The 21,226-nt window shown below is 33.7% G+C and overlaps 1 protein-coding gene across 1 annotated transcript; it reads right to left on the bottom strand.

The window, feature by feature from the left end:
- Positions 1-3,222: 3,222 nt before the first annotated feature.
- Positions 3,223-19,654, bottom strand: LOC128155674 (uncharacterized). Its single transcript, XM_052817496.1, has 2 exons — positions 19,433-19,654; positions 3,223-3,915 (listed from the first exon to the last, which is right to left on the bottom strand). The coding sequence occupies exons 1-2, from the start codon at positions 19,642-19,644 to the stop codon at positions 3,498-3,500; spliced, it is 630 nt and encodes a 209-aa protein (XP_052673456.1). The 5' UTR covers positions 19,645-19,654; the 3' UTR covers positions 3,223-3,497.
- Positions 19,655-21,226: the final 1,572 nt, after the last annotated feature.

Genomic DNA, 21,226 nt, shown 5'->3' with positions numbered 1-21,226 from the left:
GTTAATTGCATAACCCACCTCCCATTAACGTTGCATCTTTCAATTGGTACATGTAACCTCCTTTTCTCTCCAAAAACAAATGGGCGTTCAAAGTAATTACTTCTTTTCGTTAATCATTCCACTAAAAATTTTATTGGTGTCTATTCCTAATGTTGAAGTGGAGACTTGTACAATTTTACGATTAAGTAAAAAGTTGACACAACAGCATTCGGACGCTTAGATACGCTGGATGTACGAAAACAGAAATGCGAGATTTTTTTTCAAGCAATACATTTGATCGGTCTTTTTGAATATGAAGAAGTCTACGAGGCAAGGTTTTGGAGTCTAGCTTCTCTTACTACAAGACAGGGAATTTTCAACTCTAGTATTATATTAAAAACAAAAATATTCAACATTTATTGACAAGTCATCACAATCTGGTATATATACCAAAATCATTTTACATGTACTGCTTATCAGTGATTTTGGTTAGCCAATAATAACTTTATTATCAACAAGTCTATTTGTTTATCTAGAAAGTACAAAAACTGTTTTAGCCTATAGGCCTTAACGGTAACCTGAGTAGCATATAACCCATACACAAACTTGTCGAGGAGTCTCATACATATAACCATTTAATTGGGTTTCATTCTGGAGTAGACAAATTATAAATTTGTAATGACGACCACCTCCCTGCCTGAAATCTTTCAAAAAGAACTATGAAACCTACAATTTTGGCGAAAACTTAAAGATCTGGTCTACAAAATCATGAATTCAGTTTTCCTTTCAAGCGTTTGGGAGTAAAGAAAACATTATATGCATTAACACCTTCACATCCATTTTGGTCCTGCCCTAGAGTCAAAACCCATACTCCAAGGGGACACGAAATTTAAAATTTTAGTAGAGGACTTCCTGGTAAACATAATTATGAAGTCAGTTTTTCATACAGATGTGTGAGAATAGAGAAGAAGATTTTAAAGCATTAACACTATATTGCCCCCCCCCCCCCCCTCCATGTCCTGAACCCCTAACCCAGGGGCCATGAATTACCCAATTTAGGTAGAGGAGTTAGTGGACATCATAACCATGTATTCAGTTTTTTGCCCACATGTTTCGGAGTAAAGAGAAAGATTTTTAAAGATCTAATACATTTTTACTATATGGCCATATTGGCCCCATCCTAGTTCCTGAACCCCTGACAGAGGGGTCATCAATTTCATAATTTTGGTAGAGGGCTTCATGGACATCATAATCATTCATTTAGTTTTTAACAAATATATATGGGAGTAGAGAAGAAGATTTTCTAAGATTTAATACATTTTTACTATATGGCCATATTGGCCCCACCCTAGAGCCTGAACTCCTGACCCAGGGGTCTTGAATTTCACAATTCTGGTAGAGGGCTTCATGGACATCATAACCATGCAAACAGATTTTTCCTCACATGTGTGGGAGTAGAGAAGAAGATTTTTAAAAATTTGGCTCTTATTTTCATATTTGGCCCCACTTGTGGTACCATAGAGATGCCTCACCCCAAAAATGATAACAATTAGCCTTGTAGTTTTTAAGAAGTTAAAAATGTAAAATTGTTAACGCACAACGGACGACTCACGACGACAGACGAAAAGGAATAGGGAAAAAAATGAAATTACTTCCATATAAACTCATCATACAACTTATTCAATCTTAACAATCAAAGGAAGATAACTCCATCATTAAGAAGCAAGGGAAGATAACTCCATTTACTGTTACCCACCCATCCACCCCCCTCCAAACGCTTTCCAAATGCTTTCACCTCTTTACTTTGATAGACAGCTTCACTCTATCTCTTTTATAAATATATGAATTTACTCATTTCTTTCATTAAAATTCCTGAGCAGAATAAAATATACCCCCCCCCCCCCACCCCAGCCATAACCCTGCCTTACATGTAGGTGACATGAAATATTATTATAGATGACAGCTAAATGTTTTCTCCTATTTGTTCTAAATATGCAGTCAGTTTCCATTCTGTGTCAGTAGGCGTTTTTTAAACATTGCATTTATATACATTAACACTAAATTACCATTTTAGCCACACCCTGCATACCTGCAGATATAAGAACCCCTACCCTATACAATATTTGAGTATATATTTTGGCCTTGCCATTAATTCAAATCCCAACAATGGAAGAAATAAAATTTTAAAATTTTGATAGACAGCTTTTTTTTCTTTTTTTTACATGCAGTCAGTTTTTATTCATGAGTGTTAACAGCAGATGACTTTTTTAGACATTAAATGCATTAACACTATATGACTATTTTGGCCTCTCCCTAGAATCAGAACCCCTTCCTTGGGGGACATAAAATTCAAAATTTTGGTAGAGGGCTTCCTGTTATACAAAATTATGAATTTAGTTTCCCTTACTTGTGTAGGGAGTAGATAAGATAGTTTTTAAACATATGCATTAACACTGTACATCCATTTTCAAATTGGCCTTGCCCTAGAGTCAAAACCCATACTCCAGGGAACATAAAATTTGCAATCTTAGTAGAGGGCTTCCCGAATAATGTACATGTAATTATGAAGTAAATTTTCATCATAACCAGGTATTCAATTTTTCTCCACATCTGTGGGTAAAGGAGACTTTCTAAGATTTAATACATTTTCACTATGCGACTAGATAGGCCCCGCTCTAGGGCCTAAACCCCTGTCCCAAGGGTCAATAAATTCCAAAATTAATAGGTAGAAGACTTCATGGACATCATAACCATGCATTTGATAGTCTTTAACAAATATATATGGGAGAAAAGTAGAAGATTTTCTAAGATTAAATACATTTCTACTATGTGGCCATAATTGCCCCCATCTTAAAGCCTGAACCCCTGACCCAGAGGTTGTGAATTTCACAATTTTAGTAGAGGGCTTTATTGGCATCATAACCATGCAATTAGTTTTTACCTTACATGTGTGAAAGTAGAGAAGATTTTTAAAAATTTGGTTTTTATTGCATATTTGGAAAGCAGTTACTGTAACATTTATCGTTGATCCGGACTAATCCGATATTAATATACCATGTATTATAAAGTACGGTATCATAATTATTAAATATAATTATTAATACTATAAATCCAGAGTAAAAGAGTAAACTCCCAAAGTAAACCCGGGGTTTAGCTGGGGTTTACTTCCTGTTAGGTTAGGTCTGATCGGTACTGTACTCATGCATACAAAACATAAACATGAATGAAGAAAAAAAACACAAATAGAGGGATAAACATTTATACATATCTATATGCACATGTATATACAAAATCATAAACACACACTCACATTTATAATTATATACACAATTCATCATGATTAGATAGTTTCTCATATCTGAATAGTATCTCTATATAATTATGCAATGAAATGTTTTAATTATCTTCTTGCTCAAGTGAAAAATATTTAAAAAGAGCCAATTACCTAAATTCTTTGGGACAGCTACATGCTATTTGTAACCAACATAATACAAACAAACTTAACATAGTTCACGACTTCACGTTTCAGACTTTACAGTGGTCATCAACACACAGGTCGGCATAAATACCGGTACACGTATTATCGGTAATAGTATCTCAGTTCCACTTTGACTGTTACTGGACACACATGTAGTTCTATTTAAACCACACCCTGATGATGAGGCCTCACTCCCTGGTGTCGATACATGAGGGCTTTGATTTCCAATAGGAACATTAACTATATCTCTGCTTCCACTGATGGCAGAATCTTGTGTGTTATGCACAGTCTGAGTTTGGGCAGAAACTTGTGTGTTATGCGCAGTCTGAGTTTTGGCAGAAACTCGCAATTGTGCGTTATGCACTGTCTGAGTTTGGACAGAAACTCGCGTGTTACGCACTTTGTCAGTCCGAGATTTTTTGCATGATGATGATGGTGATGATCCAAGTGATTCATACCTATAAAACATTGAAAATGTTTCATTAGTTGTATGTATCTATATAACCACATAATAGGCCTAGTGTAAAATAAATTGTCCATTAGTATGTCTTCTGTCAGTTGGTCTCTATATGTTCACTACTCATCCTTTTTTTGCATAGTATACAAAGGACTTATATAGCGTAAGCATAATATGCTGAAAAAGAGCACGGCAAATGTTTACAACAAAAATCTTACGAGTGCTGACAGTGGGTTTTGAACTCACAATCCTAAAATTGTTATGTTTAATAGCCAAACGCTCTACTGTTAGGCCACAACAGCTGATGATATAACTTACTGTTTTTCTATATACATATAAAATGTAGATTCATACAATTGACTTAAAACTTTATTGATTTTTTTTCCAAAATCTCCTCATTATTGACGGGATTGTTAAAATTAAAGTTTCTAGTAAACTTTTAAAGAAAATGATTAACCATTTTACAAAGAAACTGTACATGAGAATCATGAAAACGCTATTTCAAATGATGCTGGACAAAGAAAGTACAAGAGAACAAGAGGCCCATGGGCCACATCACTCACTTGAGCAACAATAGACATTATAAAATCAGCTTTATGGAGTCATATACAAAATATCTGAACAATGTTGTATCATACAGATCCTATATTAAAAAAATTCCCCTGCATATTCTTTTGCTTTTCATTCAGCCTTTTGTAACAGGATGATTTTACAGTCATATCACATATTGAGCACTGCAGCTCTAGAGAGGGTCTTTAACAACTGTTTATATATTGATTATAGTCCTCATCAAACTTTGACCCCTTCTGATGCCAAAGAATTGTCTAGGGACCACAGTCTAAACAATTTTAAAGAATCAACTATGTCAAAATGCTTGCATATAAGTAAATCCATACTTTATAACATTTGAGTTTTTCTGAATAATTTAAATGTTTTCCTTTGTAAAAGCAGACCCCCCCCCCCCACACCCATGTGGCCCAACCCTACTCTTGTACATTATGATTTTGACAAATTTTAATCCACACTATCTTAAATGACTTTAGTTTCAGCGTTTCTGGGTAAATTGTGTTGACGGTGATTTTTTAAAAAATTTCTCTATATATTCCTATTTAAAAATTTGACCCCCCCCCCTTGTTGCCCCTAGCCCCAAGGATCATGATTTGAACAAACTTGAATCTTACCTACCTGAGGATGCTTCTGGTCATATGGTTTTGAGAAGAAGATTTCTGAAAAATGCCAACATATTTTCAATAATTTTTAATTATCTCTCCTTTATAGAGGGCGTGGTCCTTCATTTAACAAACTTGAATCCACTTCACCCACTGATGCTTTGTGCCAAGTTTGTTTGAAATTAGCCTGGTGGGTTCGTAAGTAGAAGTCAAACAAGAGGCCCATGGGGCCACATCGCTCATCTGTGCAACAATGGGCGTTCAAAAGATATTGTGCGTTTCCCTTCATGCGCGAACTGTTGCATAACAAGCAAATTCATCATAGTCAGATCGACCCTTTTTTCGTATAATATCATGGCTGCTTTAAACAAAGAACCTCGTTTTAGAAGTATGGAATACGAGTCTTGGTAAAATGGGTATGCAAACCCGGGCCGTGGAAAAAATAAAAGCTGGGGCAGATCGGCAATCGTCAATTCCAAATACGCATTATTTTGCAGCAATATTTACAGCGAATACAAATATACTGGTGTATCAAATATCCTGAAATTTTAATGAGATTGGCAGATTAATAACTGCCAATCTTTTGTTTTGCCCAGGCCAAGTCTTGTCAACCCATTTTACCGGATGCCGAACCCGAAGCTGAAACACGCCTTTCCTTTATTATTATTTTCGTAATAACTCAGATTTGCAACAGAATTAGCCCTTCATTTTTGCAATTTATATTTTCCTTCCCATAAGGATAATTTATGCTAAACTCCGTTGACTTGGACTCAGTAGTTCTTGAGAAGAAGATTTTTAAAAATGCACTCCCCTTTTTCTACAGTTTCAAGGTTTTCTCCGCTTTGAATACAGATCAGACTTTTATTTCTGCAATTTATATTCGCCCTCCCATAAGGATGCTTTGTGCCAAATTTGGTTGAAATTGGATAAGCGGTTTTAGAGAAGAAGTTCAAAATGTAAAAAGTTTACAGACGGACGAGCGGACAGACAGACGGACGACGGACAAAATGTGATCAGAATAGCTCACTTGAGCTTTCAGCTCAGGTGAGCTAAAAAGTAAAAAAGTTTACAGACAGACAAATGGACGGACAGACAGACGGATGCTAGACAAAAAGTGATCAGAAAGGCTCTCTTGAGCTTTCAGCTCATGAGAGCTGGCATTCCAGTCAAATTTTAATGAACTTAAATCCCATCCTAACACAAATATTACTTGCCAGTCAATAAGAATGGTAGTCATTTCTTTGTCTGTTTTAGCATTGATTTTTTGCTTAAGTGCTCTCCACCGGTCCACAGTATCGCCTATGTACTATAGAAGCAGAAATATTTGATGGGGATTTAATTTCGACATTTTCGTTGGCACTATAAATTGACGAAATTAATCCACGACGAATTTTTAACCCAAGTGTTCTTAAATACAGAGTTGATACATGATGCATTTTAAAGATTAAGATTTGATGAAATTAAATCTCAACGAAAATTTATTTGGTTTAGAAACAACAAAATTTAAACCCGACAAATATATGTGCTTCTACAGTATATTCTTACTTTACAACCAATCATCATTCTCTTTCATTCTTTGTTTCTTTTCAGTTTCTGATCAAATAGCTACTCTTCCTCCTATTTTCTTTACTGTTACTTTTTTGTTTGTCATTTTTGCAGTACATGTATTTGGAAATGAGACAATCATGTGATTGCTTTAAAAGTGGGTCAAATATATGGGTCGTTATTTAAGGGAAAGCCTATTAAAGAGACAGTACAGCTGAAAAACATTTGTGCTTTATTTCAGACTTACCTATTGTATCGTTAGGAAATAAAAAATAACGTTGATTGTGACAGTTGAAGTACATACAAATCCCTTTAACATATCCAATTTAAGTACTTATTAATATAAGCTTTCAGAAAAATGAAAGGGTTATACAAACCTAACTGGATTAATCTTGTATCACTAATTTGTACCACATGTATTCAAACAGTATTTTGATTGACAGTTTTTGACACTGCTGAAAACTACAAGATCTTTGCTCGACTCAGTCATCATGGAATACAAGGTAAAAGGGACTCTCCTAATAGATCTCACTACCTCCCATTTTGGAGGATAGCTCAATTTCAAGACGGCGGCCAATACTTTTTTACAATATATGGAAAGTTCCACTGCATTGTAGGTCAAATTGCTCTCCATTTTGGGATATGGAAATCAAAGTTAATGAAATAAACTAATGATTGCATACAGCTATTTAAAATTCCATGTATAGCATTTTCATAACATGCTTTTAAAGTTTGTTCTTCCAGTACTTACTTTTACAAATGAAGGAGACTCTTTATAATTGTTACATTAAATTAAATTCCGAAAATGGTGAGTCTTCCTCTGAAAATATTTTTTCCTTTTAAAGTTGAATAACACATCATTACAAAATGACTGACCTCTGATTGAAACAACATTTCAATTATTAAAAGAATTCTATCAACGCCAACATGTAACTTATAGAAAAGTGAATAATGTCCAAGTTTAATTCCCGCAGGGGATTTTTTTTATTGCTGACTAAATTGATTTTTAGATATTCATTTTTATCCCCAAACTGATATTTTTTTTGCATATTTAACATATGTACACTTTATTTATCATTTATATATCTAGTACATAATCAAATAACTTACTGTTAATTTGAGTGACTTTTTCCAGGTGTGTTATTCCACCTTAAACTAGCCCTCTAATCATTTAAATTTTAAAGCTGACATGAATTCATAAATATGCATTATTTCCCTTTTACCTACGACTACTGCCATATTAGTTGTCGATTTCTATTGTTCTGCTCATTGCTATTCACCCCTTATATAAGACCAAAACACTATTCATGCTTCATCGCATTCAGGTATTTCATGCACCCGAACACGTTATATTTGACAAAAAGACGTGTAGAAACGTGTTTTGAAAATCCAATGAACAACGAAACAAAACTGATTGAAATCCAGGCACAGATACTTCAAATTTCCTCGATAATTTTAGACCGTTTCCTGTGTATGTTATAGCATCACACATGCGCAAACCACACACTGTGGCAGATCGAGCAATGCCAATGATCACATGGATTTTAGAAATGGAGTGTTTTTGTAGAAACCGATGAAAATGATGTTTCGTTGTTACCTTCTTGGATTATCTATCATTAAGCTACTGTGTTGAATGTAGTGCTGCCGGGGTTTTCAAAAAGATGCAAACGCTGTGCACTATGTACGAACAACACTCGATGTGCATGCGAAGTAAGGCAGCACTTTCTGTGCAAAATAATACAGATACAGTAAAACACGCTTATAACGAAGTCCCAGGGACGGCCAATTTAACTTCGTTTTAAGCGTAATTCGTTATATCCGTCAAGTTTACAACATGAAATAGAGACTTGGGGAAAGAAATTTACTTCGCTGTAAGCGTCAATTCATTATAAGCGTGTTCGCTATAACTGTGTTTTACTGTACCTTGGATTTTTTTTTAAAAATAAATATAGTATGTATTTTATTCATTGTTGTTTCCTTTTATATTCTTCATTACAAACATTTTACTTCAATGTGTAGTTTATGCATTTAGAAGTCCATGCAACCTGAGTGTCTCGATCAGAAAGCAACTGACCGCAACTTTCTTGCCCGGTAGGCAGTATATATATACCTCAGTGACAGTAGAGGAGCAATCGAAACTAAAATGGCGTCCAAATGCTTTATGAATTCATGTCAGCTTTAATTTCTATTAAGTAATTAATATATTTAATGATAGCTACCTTAGATGATTTTTTAATTGTTTAATAATAAGATTCAAAGTCATAGTTAACTCCCTTTATAAACAGATTTAATTGCCCTTCATTTGAAAAAATCCACCAGGGGGTGGAGGCATCTATCCTCCAATTTTGGAGGATAAAATCTATCCTCCAAAAACGGAGGTTACTTAGACCTGCGGAGCATCTATCTCTTTCACGATAAATGATAAATGGTGTTCTTTCCAGTCGGTTTTTACAAGTATTAGAAACAGTAAGAAGTCTGAGTTGTTTCTATCAACAAACCTGTAGATTATAGCAACTCCTGTACTAAGATTAACAAGAAGTCCAATGGGCCACATCGCTCACCTGAGCAACACTGGCTTTATATGGCATATTGTGCCATGTGGCCTCTCGGTAGATTAACCAAAAAATGAATATCCAAATTTTACACTTATTTTTGCATATACTTAATCTTTGACATATTTACCTTTATGGAATACCATTTTTACCAAAAATAAGATCATATGCAATATAAATAACTAAATTTTCAGTTGGTGTTCACAGTTCTAGCTGCAATAATGTAGCCCTCTCCCGATTTTTTTTTTTCTTTTTGGGGGGAGAGGGCTACAACTCCATAGGATCTCCGTAATGGTGCAAGTGCGGGAGTGACTCACTCCCGCAACAATTTCGTCTCAAATCGTTTATAAATGAGAATAACATTTGCATTTCTTACCTGAACACAAACGTTGTAGATGTCTATGGCATAAATTAATCCAAAAATATCAAGTATAGTCCATATATCAGTTATTTTTCGTGTATGTCAACAACAAAAGTTGAATTTGTCCGCCATGTTTACTGACCTTGACCGGGTGCGTCTTTTAACCCCAAGGAACCCCAAGGAACCCCAAGGAAACCCCAAGGAACCTCAAGGATACCCCAAGGAACCCCAATGACAAAAATTAATAAATTTTAATACTCAAGGGGTCTTATTGGACTTCAAGGGTCACCTCTTAGTACCCCAAGGGTACCCCAGTCTGAAAATTTGTACGTATGTTGATCACCATCTGAAGATGTGCACCTGTAATTTTTTTAGGATCAGACAAGATTTAATGATTTTATGACAGTTTTCATTTTCCTCATTCTATATATTGTTCACTGATGTTGAAAAGTAAGGGAGGTAATCCTTACAGATTTTATTAATTTATAGCATTAAAACACCCTAAAATATATTTATATAAAATACATTCAAATGGAGGTTTTTTGTCTTTATGCGTTAACTAAATCTATCTTTTATAAGTATTCTATCAACTGACAATGCAGAATTTTTGTTTGTCAATGATAAATTCTTAGGAGCTGGCTGAATTCATTTGTCCCAAGGGGGCCATTATCTGAGCCATGGTTTAGATGGAGCATGTGTGTATGGAAAATTGATAATCTGTAAAATGGGCAGTGGCTTTGGGGCTAATTTAAAAGAAAATAAATAATATCATTATTAAAATAAAGAAGTGAACTATTTTTAGAAGTTGTTTAAATTTATGAGTCATGCAAGTAAATTGATGAAGTGACCCTATAGGGAATCTAATTTAAATTAGATTTATTAAAATTACTGATATGATTGTAGTGTTTCTGCAATTTTAAAATTGTTTGTAATATTAAATTTTCTTTCTTACATATTTTTACATAGTATGGTAATTATGGTAATGTTTTGGGAGTTTATTAAATTTAAAAAGCCTGTCAAAGAAAATCATATATAAAGTCCTATGGGATCAATTTTCTGATATGGAGTTCCATTGTACCATAGGCCATAGCAGAAAGTGAGGAAAATTTGAAACAACTAACTGCATCTGTTAAGACTCTTATTAGAAAGATATTCAAAGTTTTATCAACAGAAGAGCATTGCTTGGCTACCGGTATTTCCATTTACTGCAAAGGGTGGGATTATTGTCATTTTGTTGGTTTTTCATTAAAACAATTAAATAAAAAAAAATATCATCAGATACATTAATTTGTAAATATATTACTGTTATACATATGTATTTAAAGTGATAAGTACCCCAAAGAACCCAAATGAATCCCAAGTATACCAATGAGAACCCATTAAGGATACCCTTGAGAACCCCATGCATAGATACCTCAAATAAAGTCAATGGTGGAAAGTAAATTTGATGACCAAGGCCGGTCTCATTAAAAATCAAAAGGGTCACTCCTGATACCCCAAGGATACCCCAATTATAAAAATTGATAACTATTGATACCCCAGGATACTCATTGGAGTCCAAAGGTCAACTATTGGTACCCCAAGGATACCTGTAGGAACCCCAATTGCAAGGTACCCAATTGATAGAATTTAATAACCACCCCAATGGTTGTACTGTAAAACATATTACTAATTAATACCCAATTATACCCAATTACTCAATGGAATATCATAAAAACATCTGGGCAACCCAAGGAACACTTTCACATTCATTCATTCTTTATTTCTTTAAGCTTTGCAGCTCATCAGATTTTACAAATTAAACATATTAAAGTACAGAAGTGGGTATTTTACAGGAGCCCCTATTACATTGTACATACATAAATATGAACAATTGACATAAGTAAAGGCGAAAAAAAATTAAAAGAACAACATCTACACTTAATTACATATATCGTTTCTTAATTTCATACTATAATAAATGTATTTGCCGAGGTTACACATATCTTTAAAATTTTCGTTATTAAACAATTGCAACAGCTTGAACATCGATGGTTTCTCATAAAAATACTTTTTAATGTATTTTTGACGGTATTTAATATATACTGGACACACTAAAATAAAATGGAATTCATCTTCAACATAATTTTTACATGAAAAGCAGTTCCTTTGGGCTCTTTGTGTATTATTGTACCTTCCAGTTTCGATAGCTAAACGATGAGAGGACAATCTTAATTTTGATATACACTGTTGAAATTTTACAGGGACTGACTTTCTCAGGTAATATTGAAGATGAAATCCATCCACTAAATATTTATAAAAATGACATTTCTGCGAATTTTCTATTTTACCAAAAATATCTTGTTTAGCCAAGTCTACGATTCGTTGATTTATGACTTTTAGAGTTAGTGAATCAATTGTTTGTTTATTCCAAACTTCATTGAACCCAATTTCATTTAAAATTTTCTTTACATCAGAAGCCCAATTTTTATGTCCATGTAATTCGCAGTTAATGTACATTTCTTTGTAACACTTTTGTATAATACAATTATTACTACATAACACATCGTTCCAAAATTTTAAAATTGAACAAAACCTTTTTGTAATAAGAGGTATTCTACCTAACTCTGCATACACAGCAGCATTAAATGAAGACCTTTTCACACCCAGGGTTTGCTTACAAAAATCAAGGTGCAGTTTTTCAACATTGTTACCTTTATGAGAGCCCCAAATTTCTGAAGCATAATTAATAATGCCACCAACATAACAATCAAAAAGCGATAATAATGTTTCATGATTAAGTATCATGCCTCTAATATTTTTCCTAAACGCAAACATTGCCTTTCTACCCTGGTCAGATAATTGCTTTTCAGCTTTTGTAAATTTAGTATTGTACTGGAATATTATTCCCAAATAAGTAAATTGTTCCACGATTTCTAATGCGTCATTACCAATACACCATTTTTCATTACACTTGATTTTGCCCTTATTTCTAAAAACTACAATTTTTGATTTTTCAACATTTATACACAAGTTCCAAGTTTTGCAATAATGTGACAATTCATTTAAAAGTAGTTGTAGACCTTCAACAGATTCAGAGAAAAGTACCATGTCATCTGCATACATTAGTAGAAACAGATTTAATGATAATAATTCGTGCGGTATGCATCCAGATTTTAAAAAATTCATTTCAAAATCATTTACATATAGATTAAACAAAATTGGAGATAACACTTCACCTTGCATAAGACCAACATTGTTACAAAAATAATCGCTTAAGTGCCCATTCACGACAACACAAGATTTAACATCATTATATAAAGCTTTAATAACATTTAACAATTTACCCTGGATGCCCACTTTAGATAACTTTAACCATAATTTAGATCTATCAATTGAGTCAAAAGCTTTCTTGAAGTCGATAAATGCACAGTACAATCGTTTCCGTTTGCACAAAGTATTTGTTACAATAGAATGGAGAGCAAATATTGCATCTCGTGTACCACAATTAGGTTTGAATCCAAACTGGGCATCCGTAATTACATCGTTTGTTTGTATCACTTGTGATACCCCAATACATACTGGTATGATAAAAATAATGTTTCTCCAATATCTGTTCACTTTGGATGAATTTAACAATTAGTGTTGTCAAATGGGTCAAAAATCATAATCGAGTACCGTTAATTGGCAGAATGTGTTGTCTCTTACCAACTGATGATCAGCCGATATTGAATCAGTAACAAATTATATCAAATTCATGAAAATAGGGCACTAAATTTTATGTCACCACAAGGAAGTCTGCAATTCTTGCGGTGAACCATCCATATGAACACTTAATATGACAATGTTTCTTCGGTGAAATTTTCAAATGAAGTGGAGAAAGATATTGTTCAGTTACAAAGACCCAAACTTGTTTTACTATTGACATAGGGGGTGTTACCCTTTTTGGAGTACTTTTGAGAAGTGATCATGGAAGTGTGGAGTGGGGCTATCTCCCCTTCGTGGGTACAACACAATGGATTGACCCATTATGCGTGCAGAATGTTCACCTGAGAGGCACCAAAATACCTGTTAATTGCAGGTAGACACCCGTTGTATATTGGTGGTAGCTCTTGGACAGGGATTAAAGGACCAACATAACCCTTTACATGTATACACAATGGCTTCACCATCACTGTTGCAATATATTTACCTACACCTACATCTCCTTGTTTATTGGTAGACAACCCTTGTGAATTTTGGGTGTCTTCCCACTTTGCTATAATTCTGAAATTTTTATGGGTGACTGATTTTAGCTAAGTGGGAATGGTGCTCAGGTAAGGGTTTCAAAGAACAAAGGAAATTAATTACAGGTAAATTATAGTCTGTTCAATTATTGACCTTAAGCAAATTTTTAATAAAAAAAAAAATAACAGGCAGTTTTTTTAGATTATGTTTAAAATAAAGTTAAAAAAATTAATTAGATACTTGTAATAGAAGTAAATTTTGATAATTAAAAAGGGTTTGTTCTATCATGATTGATCGTACAAGCTAATTTTTATTTCATGTAAAATTACTCAATATTCATTCTTTTGAGGAGAAGGAAAACTATGACATTACTACCCCTTCTATGTCCCTTATCAAGAACCTTGAAAAAATAAACATTATATGGTTCAAGTTTTGGGCTGTTGATTTTAATAATGAAAAAAACTATAAATGTTAATTTTATAAGAAATGCAGAGGAATTATCACGTACATCATACAATTTGGCTATAGTGGTTATGATATTAAAGAATTAAATGCTCAACAACATGTACATTTAGGACTACATTTTCAGACTGATGGAACTATTTCAATATTTTACCCATGAAATTCAGAAAAATTCTTGTAAAAGGACTATATATATGATATGGGCCTAAAATGGCCCCCTAAAATGAACATCATCATTTTTCTTTGTACAAATATAAATGTGATGTTTTTACATAATGTTCATTTTGATTCAACTGCCCAGAATTTAGAAATATGACATCGTAAAGACAACCTTTTCCTGCCATTTTTGCATTTTTAGCATAAACATGATAAAACAGCTTGTTTTCAAGCAGTTTTTCTTTCAGAAAAAATAGAGAGCATGCTTGAACAAACAAAATATTTTAATCAGAGATGTATCTAGCCAAGGCTAATAAGTGACAAAAAAAATTTCCCTGTTCAAGCATGCCCTCTATATTTCCCATTCATGAAAAGATAAGAAAAATGAAAATTTTTGACTGATTTTGATTGAAATAGCGTCACTTCTGACGTCATTTTCTGCCAGTGAGTGCAAAAAAATCAAATAAATAGATGAAAAATAAATTTTACATCAACTCTTCTAAAATATAACATAACATATTATTGTACCTGAAACACTTTAAAAAATTGCGAATAATGGGGGCCAAATTTAACTCATATCATATATATAGTTCTTTCGTACTTCAAATCACCATCTACCAGTTGAAGTGGGAAGATGGGAAGGTATCCCATTAAATGAAAGATTTTGTCCTCTCTGTTACAAAAAACGTATAGCCGATGAATTTCATTATATTTTAGAATGTAATGCAATATCACAAGTCCGAAACAAATTTATAGACAAAATTTTTTCGGCTAGACCAAATGTGTTTTAAAGTATTACATATTAGGGTATCCTTGGGGTTGTATGGTGTATCAAGAGTTATAAATCTGTATTTTTAGGGTATCTTTTGGAGTTTCTTGGGATTTCTGTGGAGTTCCCTAGGGTTTATAGAGGTTTTTAGAGGCGTGTCTGGGATACCAATGAGTCCCCAATGGTATCAAGAATTTTTAATTTGAATTATTAGGCTATATCCTTGGGGTTCCATTGGGTTCTATGGGGTATCAAGTTTTATGAATCTGTATTATAAGGGTATCCTTTCAGTTCCTTGGGGTATCCATGGGGTTCCGTGGGATACCTAATGGTGTCTGGGATATCAAAAAGCCCCGAGGGTGTATCCAGAGATATAAAATTGTGTTATTAGGGTATCCTGGGGGTTCATTTGGGTATCAAAAGTTATATTACTGGGTAACCTTGGAGTTCCTTGAGGTATCCATAGGGTGTGTCAGGGATAACAATGGGGTATCTGTATTATTACTATTAGAGTACTATTAGGGTATCCTTTAGGTTTCTTGGGGTACCCATGGGGTTCCTTGGGATACCTTGTGATTTGTCTAGGATATCAAAGTGACCCAAAAAGTATCAAGAGATATAGTGTATCCTTGGAGTTCCATAGGATATCAAGAGTTATAAAATTTATATAACCAATACATGTATAAGAGTATCCCCAGAGTTCCTTGGGGTATCGGTGGGTTTTGTCTGAGATACCAATGAGTCCCTACGGGTATCAAGAATTTAAATTTGTATTATTAAGTTATCCTTTAAGTTCCTTGAGGTATCCTTGGGGTTCTGTGGTGTATCAAGATTTATAATTCTGTATTATTAGGGTATTCTTGGAGTTCCTTGGGATATCCCTGGGGTTCCCTGGGATTCTTAGAGGTGTATCTGGAATACCAATGAGTCTCCAGGGTTATCAAGAGTTTTAAATTTGTATTACAATGTATTATGGTATCCTTGGGGTTCTATGGAGTATCAAGATTTATAATTCTGTATTATTAGGGTATTCTTGGAGTTCCTTGGGATATCCCTGGGGTTCCCTGGGATTCTTAGAGGTGTATCTGGAATACCAATTAGTCCCCAGGGGTATCAAGAGTTTTACATTTGTATTACAATGTATTATGGTATCCTTGGGGTTCTATGGAGTATTAAGAGTTATGATTCTGTATTATAAGGGTATTCTTGGAGTTTCTTGGGATATCCCTGGGGTTCCCTGGGATTCCTAGAGGTGGATCTGGAATACCGATGAGTCCTCAGGGTTAATAAGAGTTTTAAATTTGTATTATTAGGGTATCCTTGGGGTTCTATGGAGTATCAAGAGTTATGATTCTGTATTATTAGGGTATTCTCCGAGTTCCTTCGGATATCCCTGGGGTTCCCTGTGGTTCTTAGAGGTGTGTCTGGAATACCAGTGAGTCCCCAGGGGTACCAAGAGTTTAAAATTTGTATTATAAGGGTATCCTTGAGGTTCCTTGGGGTTCTATGGTGTATCAGGAGTTATAAATCTGTATTAATAGGTTATCTTTGGGGTTCCTTGGGGTATAATTGGGGTACCAAGGGTAAGGGGTGACCCTTGCACTCTAATGAGACCCCCTTGGGTATCAATAGTTATTTATTTCTGTCATTGGGGTTTCCTTGGGGTTCCTTGGGGTTTCCTTGGGGTTCCTTGGGGTTTCCCTGGGGTTCCTTGGGGTTCCTTGGGGTTAAAAGACGTGCCGCCTTGACCGGTTTTATTTTGGGACAGCCAATGAGAATTCAGGAGCGGATTTTGAACTGAATTTAGGAATTCCCCTATTTTAAACATAGTTAAAGCGGTAAATATGAATTTCCATTATATACCATTTCCTTAAATGATGTTTTAGTGATATAACGAGGTAAGATCGATTATTTACACCGACATTCATGTTATCAAGTCCATCAAAACTCCAAGCGTACATCCCATAAAATCACGTGAGAACTGTCATGGCTGCTGAAAAAGAAGACTGGTAAACATGCTGATGTGTTTTATCTGGTTTTGATTTATATACGGTTAATTTGTTCGACCTGAATTAAAAAATCATTTTATCAAACGGAAGTCAAATATAAATGCGATCTTTTCAGACCGAAGTCAGCCGCATTAAAAAATCAATTTTGCACCTTTACGTTTTGCACCTTTACGGAGATCCTGTGGAATTGTAGCCCTCTCCAGTAAACATCAGATATAAAAAATCGGAGAGGGCTACATTATTGCAGCTGAGTTAACTTCCAGTTCCCTTTATTTTAGCCCCCCCCCATCACTTTATAAAACGATTAAAATACATTTTCTCCCTCCACTACTTACTAGTTATTGTATTTTTTTTTTTAAGTCCTATATGGAAAGAAGAAAAGTGTACCTCAATGCACCAGAATGAATGCGCTCAATTCCTCAAATTAAAAACATTGAAAAATTGAATTGATCTTCTCCATTATAATTGATTGTCGTTTACCAGGCATGAATTCATTTCGTATGACGTTTCATATCCTTACTTACTTGATTGAAGAATAAACTTACCAGAAAAATGTTGTCACATATGTTAAAGAGCTATAATTCAAATTAATGTATTGGCAGGCATATATCGCTCTATTGTACCAATTATTTTCATATTTATTAAAAAACAACAAATGTCCACAAACAAAGATGATTTTCCGTTGCAATAATTTTTTAAGAACACCAATAATGCTTTTATCCTCATAATAATAATGTGTCAGGACTATTAACTGTTTAATAGATGTCGTTTTCATTTCATGTTCGAAAAAATTTGTGTAGATTTTATGCAATTCATCATTGAAGAAGGGGCACCAGAAAGTAGTTCCAGCACATCATCCTTTTAGCATGACATTTATATTGATCAACCAAAATTTCAGCGTCAATCATAGAATTATAAGCAAGATATATAGCTTGGCTTGAGTCATGTTTTTGTTCACATGAGTTTATTCCATTCAACTTAAGATTTTTAAACTTGGTATTTCCTATTCAGCATAACTGCATTTAAAATATAAACGAACTAAAGCATGACCTCAGCTTTGTGTACAAACATACAGTAGCATTGTGCACAAAGCTCTGCATCTTGCTTATAACTCAAAGCTTGATTCTCAGGTTAGTAAATAGAAATTTGTAAACAATTAAAACAAGAGAAAAATGCACTAAAACAAAGAAAAAATCAAATTTATTTTTCATCATAATTTATATATACTAAAATATTTCTAGCAGCGAGAATAATCTCCGTTTAGATTGAAATTACTGAGCATCTTAATAAAACATGTTGCATTAATCAACCATTACGTAGAGATCCTACCTAATTACATGTACCCACATAATGAATAGTATTCTATATATGTTGTTAGTGCATCAGATTTTACACAGGTACATGTAAACAATCAGCTGTCTGATTTACCGGTCTACACGTAAAAATTTTAAATTCTAAAATAAAGACGATGTTTCCTCTCAAGTTAAAATAAAAAGAAACTAAACATGCTAAACGAAAATCAAAACAAGATAAAACCACCGTCACAAATGAAAATGTCAACGCATTGAATTATTTAACCTCAATTTACTTCACATAAACGGCACAAATATATTTTGGATGTTTCAAATATTTCCTTGGCACGTAAACTGTTGCACAACAACCAAATTAAATTTATCTCTGTTCAACTTAAAGATGGCTGCTTCTAACAAAGACTGGTCCTCTTAACTGGTTTTCGATATATGAAATATCGAGCCCGGAGTTAAACTGATTGACCTCCATTATCTCTGTATTATTATTATTTTTGTAAATTACTTAAATCTGAAACAGAATTAGCCCTTAATTAATTTTTGAAATTTATATTTTCCTTCCCATAAAGATGATTTATGCTAAATTATGTTGAATTTGACTCAGTAGTTCTTAAGAGGAAGATTTTTAAAAATGCACCCCCCTATTTCTACAGTTTCGAGGTTTTCTCTGCTTTGATAAAGATCGGTCTTTTATTTCTGCAATATTTATACGCCTTCCCAATAAGGATGCTTTGTGCCAAATTGGGTTGCAATTGGCCAAGCGGTTTTAGAGAAGAAGTTCAAAATGTAAAAAGTTTACAGACGGAAGGACAGACGGACAAAATGTGATAAGAATAGCTCACTCGAGCATTCAGCTCAGGTGAGCTAAAAACAGAAAATGAAAAATACTTACCTAAGGCACAATAATTCTGGTTACTTAAATTAAAAACTTTATACAATTATTACCCGGAGAAGTAGAAAAAACAAATTTCTATCAACAAACCTGTCCAGGATAATCTCTGCGAACTCTGCATTTGTTTTGCCAAGCTTCCGTTTCTTCTTCGTCCAACGAACATATTGGTCTCCCAAATATACTTTCGTTCCCGAATTGGCTCGGTCGCGTTCTCTTCTCAGTGTTTTCCTTTCCAATTCAGTGTAGACAGCAGGCCTACCCCGCGTTCTCTTTTCCTTACTCGCCATTTTGTTTATACGCATGCGTAATATTATAGAAGGCGGAACCCTGTAAACACGTGACAATTTATATATTAATGGACCATAAATAATTTTTAAACTGAAATAATTAAATTGATTTATAGGACAAATTTTAATTTAATTTTCTGAAAGTTTATACGTTTATGAGTAGTACAATAATACCGAACCCGATCGGAAATTTTTCAAGTCGTGTTTTTATAAGACGGACCGTACTGTCTCTTTGAAAAATCAAAGTATTGAGAGTACTGAAAGACGGGGTCTTGAAGGTTTGAATTTGTAATTGTCCTGGATTTCCTCGAATATGCTTCCAAAATTTATGAGTTTGAATTAGTTGTTACAATCTATGTTAATTCGGCTTTTTTGCAATTGTCCGATACTTTGTCTAAATTTTACTCAATCCCGGCCTTCATAATTGTAGAAAATTGACACAACGGTATATTATGTAAAATAAGACCCCAAGGAAAATTTTTAAAAATTACTACTAACCGGGAAAATCAAACAACTACATATATATCAAAATAGATAATTTTAATCATTAGGTTTATTCAATTTTGTGATCCAAGGGAAAATCCACAAGTCGGACGGTATCCGTAATAAAAGTTTTATGAAAACCCCAAAAACTCTTAAACTGCTGAATTAACAAAGTGAACATTTGTATACCGATAACAAACACAGGCACCTGACGTTAGAAATATTTTTTTTATAATAAGATTCCAAGAATTTTGAAGATAAAAAGATTTGGCGTAATTTTACGTACATTCATTTGAAATATACCAATATTATATATTCATAAAATTAGTATCCACAAAAGAATTTTAGAGGCGACGGGAATATACAACATGCACGTAAAAGACAAATATGTAACAACAAAAAATTACTTTGGAAGTATGACATTTATTTTTCAACAACCCCACTCACATAATAAATGCTTCATTTATTTTTTGAAGATTTTGTGCGTATTTTGGATTATTAGTAATCTACATGTATGTTTAAACATCGCACCCTGCTTGTCTATACTGAGAGGATATCCATGTTTTGAATGCAACCAAAAAGAGACCCCACACAGTCTGTTTGCATACAGTGGTATCTTTATTATAACGTGGAATGTTTGTTAATTAAAAAATAACACAAACAACTGTATATAATCTTTATAAAATTTATATAAAGCATGCATTTTAAACATTCAAATTACAAATGATAAAACTTGTTAATCGCCAGTTAACCTGGTGGTTAATGATATATAAATATAAATAAGTCCGGAATTCTAAAAGCTTCTTTATTTCAAATATGTTATCCAACATATCAAAACATGATAACACACTAAATGTGTTACAGGGAAAATCTAAGTACAGTATTGTTCCATATGCACATTTGGTAAATTTACGTATGTGCATACATTGTACCTTGGTTGACATAGAGAGATAAAACTATATCGTATATCATAATTTGACCTTTTTAATGTGTAATATCAAGTATGTTTATGCATATTATTTTCACTCAATCACGCTTTTTTAAAAATCTCTCTATATACACACACACACACACACACACACACACACACACACACACGTCCCTGGTTGGAAAA

Source organism: Crassostrea angulata, chromosome 7 (assembly GCF_025612915.1).
Source record: "Crassostrea angulata isolate pt1a10 chromosome 7, ASM2561291v2, whole genome shotgun sequence".
Lineage (NCBI taxonomy): Eukaryota > Metazoa > Mollusca > Bivalvia > Ostreida > Ostreidae > Magallana > Magallana angulata.
Note: the sequence above shows the minus strand (reverse complement) of the source record. Positions and strands in the feature narration are given on the sequence as shown.